The sequence below is a fragment of the Fukomys damarensis genome, unplaced genomic scaffold (genome assembly GCF_012274545.1).
Source record: "Fukomys damarensis isolate Sample0158 unplaced genomic scaffold, DMR_v1.0_HiC HiC_scaffold_36, whole genome shotgun sequence".
Taxonomy (NCBI): Eukaryota; Metazoa; Chordata; class Mammalia; order Rodentia; family Bathyergidae; genus Fukomys; species Fukomys damarensis.
The window spans coordinates 48583376-48588176 of NW_022900948.1; the positions used below are offsets into that span (position 1 = coordinate 48583376).

At 60.9% G+C, this 4801-nt stretch overlaps 1 protein-coding gene across 7 annotated transcripts in view; it reads right to left on the reverse strand.

Annotated features, from left to right (window-relative positions):
• Card9 (caspase recruitment domain family member 9) overlaps positions 1–4801 on the reverse strand; it is an 8124-nt gene that overhangs the window by 281 nt on the left and 3042 nt on the right. For 5 of the 7 annotated variants that reach the window (XM_033759256.1, XM_033759258.1, XM_033759257.1 and 2 more), the window contains 6 exons: positions 4633–4781; positions 4226–4351; positions 2224–2415; positions 1924–1962; positions 1659–1707; positions 33–402 (listed from right to left, as the gene is read on the reverse strand). In XM_033759256.1, the coding sequence (XP_033615147.1) occupies positions 33–402; positions 1659–1707; positions 1924–1962; positions 2224–2415; positions 4226–4351; positions 4633–4781 (925 nt within the window). The remainder of the gene's footprint in view (positions 1–32; positions 403–1658; positions 1708–1923; positions 1963–2223; positions 2416–4225; positions 4352–4632; positions 4782–4801) is intronic. The other 2 variants (XM_010608875.3, XM_010608877.3) reach the window with 1 other exon arrangement.

Genomic DNA, 4801 nt, shown 5'->3' on the forward strand with positions numbered 1-4801 from the left:
TCGCCCCCGCCCGCGCCCGCGGCCCCAGCCACCTGCGGTAGTTCTCGAAGCTCTCCTTGAGGCGTCGCCGCTCCTTCTCGGGGGGCTCCCCACCAGCACTCGGGCCAGCGTCCTGTGAAGGCGAGGCCAGCTGCACCTGCACGCCTTGCCCGCCCGCCCGCTCGCAGGGCCTCCAGGTCGGCTCCGTGTGCAGGAGCCGAGGAGTGCCACTCATGTTCCAAACGCTGCACCCAGGAACGACCCGCGGGTACCTTGGCATCATCCCCAAGGGGAGGAGTGGCCAATGGGACACAGGGCTGAGGGGACCCCGAGAGAGAAGCCTTACAAGAGGGCTCAGCGGGAGCGGCTCCTTCTGCAAGGACACAAAAGGCTGCTCCGGGTTCTCTCCCTCGGCCAGGCCACCTGGAAGACAGCAGGGCCTGGGAGTGCCGCCCCTGCCCTCTGCCAAACCAGCTCACTCAGGCTGATCCAGGAGGTCTCCTGGGGTCCTCACGAGAGTTCAGTGACGATGTCTCACCTCACAGACGAGGGACAGAAGACCTTCCCAGCCCTCCACTCGAGGTGGCCCTGGAGCAGGGCCCAGCACTACCATCACTGCCAACCCACTCCTGAGCTGGCTGCCTCCAAATGGCTGAGGGCACACCAGGCAGGAAAGACCCCGATGCCAGGACAGTTTGCCCACACCTGCCCCAGGCAGTGTCCCCAGTTGCTGAGCATTTTTGGTTACGGTAGCACCCAAAGGTGGGCATGAGGGTGAGCAGCAAGGTGGACACTCCAGGCAGCTGGAGCACTGGAGTCCACCAGGGCCTTGGCAGACCAGGCCTCAGGCCGATTGGGCAGAAGGTGGTGGGGCCTGGCAGGGCTGCATTGGCACCCTCGCCTTCCCACCTTCACGCTTCCTGGTTGTTCCTGGGTCCTGCCCGCCTATGCCCACGTAGGTTCCGCCACCTCAAGTTCACATCTTCTGGGCTGTGGCGGGCAGCCTGCCCCACTTCTCCATTTGCTGCGACTTCTTCCCCCTTTTGCCTTTGCTCAGAGGCTGGGTCAGGCTGCTCTGGGGAAGTCTGTCTCCATTCCCACGCAGCCTCAGAGCCTCAGCCCTCCTGCCTTTGCCATCCCTCACCTTCCCAGCAGCCCTTGCCCCACCTCCAGGTTTCCCCAAGGGGCACCATTCTGTCCTGGCCAGACCCGGGCCCAGTCCTGTCTCTGGGATGAATAGCCCAATTTTAAAACCAGGGTGGCAGGGTCCTGTCCAGCTGCTCAAACCCCACCCCACCCCCGGGACTGTAGACAGCACACAGCATGTCCTTGCCCTGCTGGTGGGTCCTCACTTCCTAGCCTTGTGCACTAGACAGTGGCCCACTGCTCCCTCCCTCTGCTGAGTGTGTGAGGGGCAAGCCCTGGTCCCTCTGTGATCTCATGGCCTACAGGGGGGCAGTCCACAGCCAGTGCCCCAGAAACATGTTCTCATGGGCCACACACCCCATCAGCTGGGCCCAAGTCCCAATCCGATTCCTTGTGTCCTTGACCTGACAGCTTATCCCCCCAAGCCTCATTTTCTCCAAAATGGGTGTGCATCACCTGGCTGTGCCTGCCTAGAGCCAGAGAGCTGTCCAGGAGCCTCCCTGGAGGCTCACTGCGTACCCTCACCTCCTCACCTTTGTCTGAGAGTTGGGCATCATCCTCCAGATCCTGGGGCAGAGAGAGCTTCCAGAGAGAGGCAGGTTATCCTGTTAGGCCACTCTGCAAGCCACACTGCCCCTCCCGCCCAGGACCTGGCCCACACTGGCACCCTCTGCACAGAGCATCAGGGGCTTCAGGCTGCCCCTCCAGGGAGTGGGACAGAGAAGGCAGCCCTGTACCCCTCTGAGACTAAGTACAGGGGCCCAGGTGGCCAGGGAGCAGAGGCTGGGAGCCGCTCACCTGGGAGTTCCTAGGAGAGCTGTCCTCTAGGTCAGAGCTCTGGGTCCCAGGGAAAGGGTCGGTTAGCAGATTGTGGGGTCCCCTCCAGCCCCCATCTCCACCCCCCACCAGGCTGCCTGAGGGCTGTCACTAGGCCTCAGCCACTGTCCTGCAGTCCCACTTCCCACTTGGGCTACCACAAGGACATGCCAACCTCACTGAGGAGGTGGAAGGGGCTGGCAGTGGGGCAGTGGCTGTGCCAGGCCAGGCCCAAGCACCCCACCAAGCTCCTTCTCTGCATGGATCCCGACCCAGGCCCACCAGGACCACCGTGTCCAGCTGCTGCTGCTTGAGCCGGGCCTCGGCAGCCAGCAGCTGGCCCTCGCACTGGAACAGCTGCAGCTGCAACTCGTCGGCCTTCTCGCCCAGCTCGCGGACCCGCTTGCGCAGCTCATCCTTGTCCTGCAGGCTCTGGGCGCATTGCGTGTGCAGCTCCTCCCGAGAGACCATGGCCTGGGGACACGTGGGCACAGCTCGGCTGCTAGCCGCAGGCAGGCACCCTCTCCAGCAACCCGCAGAGCTGCAGAGGCCTCTCCCCTGGCTTCCCCGTGGACATCACCGGCTTTCCGGGGATCGTGAGGGCAGCACTTTCCCATCCCTCCCACTCGCATGCCCTATAAATCCGGGAGGTACGTGGCATTGGGGACATGATCACCAACACCACCTCAGGTTCTGCTGTGTGAAGCTCACACTCTTTACCCATCCCCTCCAGGGGACCCAGGGCTGTGAGACCACTGTACAGCTGAGGAGGGCCCTACCAGCCTCAGGACAGAACCTGAGCCCAGCACAGGTAACAGGAGGCCATGGAGAGCCACAGCTGAGGCAGGAGGTAGGGCAGAGGCAAGTACATAACAAAGCGTGGGACAGGGATGGAGAAAACAGATGAACAAGGACGACTGTGTCAACACGTCAGAAAACCAGCCAGGCACGGTAGCACAGGCCTGTAATCTGAGCACTCCAGAGGCTGAGGCAGGAGGATCACTAGGAGTTCAAGGCCAGCCTGGGCTATTTCAAAAAACTAAAAAAAAAAAAAATTCAGAAAACCAATAAAGATCACCCTATCCCCTAAGGCCTGTGTCCAGCCTCATCTGCATTGTGGTTTTGCCCCACACACAGTGGGCTTTGGATGCCATGACACCTTGTGTGGTCAAAACTGCTGTCACACAGGCAGGGGAGTCAGGAGCCACCAGTGGGGCTGACTCCTGTCCATCCCAGGTTCACGCAACCCCAGGGTCGGAAGAGGCCCGCTTGCACCATACAGTGGATTGTCACTTCTTCCCAACTGTTGTTATTTCTCTTTAATAAATCTTATCCTTGCTACTCCTTCTGAGCATCCGGCTGTTTTTTGTTCAGAACACCAAGAACCTGGAAACCTCTCCTGACCAAACCCATCTTGGGATAGCACACGGATCCCAGCCTGGTGGCCAGGACTTGACTAGGTACTGGCAGCTGCCTTACTCTTTGTTGCTTCTTTGATTAGAGCCACCTGGAAGGAGCCGAGCTGCCCCCTCATCAGTACCAGGGGGCTGTGCTAGGGAGCTGCCACCAGCAGCCCCATCCGGGGAAGCTGACACAGGACCTCCCCAGTGGGGCCCCCACCCTCATCACTGGGTGAGCTCAGGCCACTGGCCAGTTTCAAGGCCACTGGCCCATGGTGCCAGGCTGCCTTCCAGCCATGGCGGAAGCTCCCCATCACTGACCGGAAGCAACCTGGACACAATGGGCAGCTGCAGCCGGGGACGCTCACTGTGCACTCAGGGTCTGCCAGTCAGTGTGCCCATGGTTAAAAAAAGCTACTTGGGGCTGGGGGTTTAGCTCTGTGGTGCACCGCCTGCTTTGCAAGTGCTAGGTCCTGAGTTTAATCCCTGGTAGCAAAAAACAAAGCAAAAAAGCTACTTGGAAAACAAATAGCTCCTGTTGTAAAATAAGATGAAACAACTATCCAAAAGCAGTGCTGAGAGAAGATGGGAAGGAAGGGGCTGAAGGCGACCATGGTTTTCCCTGAGAACTGGAAGGGCTGAGGGTGTGGAGAAGGGAAAATTAACCTCACTATTGTTTACATGCTTTGTTTTTTTCCCAAGTACTGGGGACTGAACGTAGGGCCTGTGCACTGAGCTACATCTCAGCCCCTTTTTAAATGTTGAGACAGGGTCTCACTAAGTCACTATAGTTGCCCAATGGGGCTGGAATTTCCAATCCTCCCAATGCTGGGATCACAGGCGAGCGAGCGCCACATGGCACTGGCCCTACCCGAGGTGCCCACCTGGTCCCGCTCGATGGCAACCTCCTCCATCTGCTGCAGCACAGCCTCGATGCGCTCCTTGTACATCTTGGAGTCCTTGCGCAGGGCCAGACACTGCAGCTGGACCATCTCCTTCTCCTCTGCACACTGCAGGGGTGGGGACGGCATTAGCCCCACCCCCCACTAGTGCCCATCTGGCCCACGGGTGGATGGACATAGAAGGAACCTGGGGCACACGTGATCGGGCCACGCGGGAGCCCACAGCAGGCCCGCGGAGACCAGGGCGGCAGCCCGCATTAAACCAGGGGGCAGCCCCCCCGGGGGGGGGACGGGCAAGGCTCCGCCTCCAAAAGTACAGCGCAAGGACAGGCATGGGAGTCGTTCAGCCAGGCCCAGCTCCGCCCGACTTGGCCCGTCGCCCCTCGTACCCGCGTGCGGAGGGCCTCGGCCTGGCGGAGGTCCTTCCGCAGGGCGAAGATGGTGGTGGCTTGCTCCTGGTGTTCCCGCAGCGCCTGGCGCCAGTCTTCCTCCAGCACTTGGATGTAGGGGCTGCTCCGCTCCAGCTTCCCCTCCTGCGGGCCACAATGGGCCAGGTGG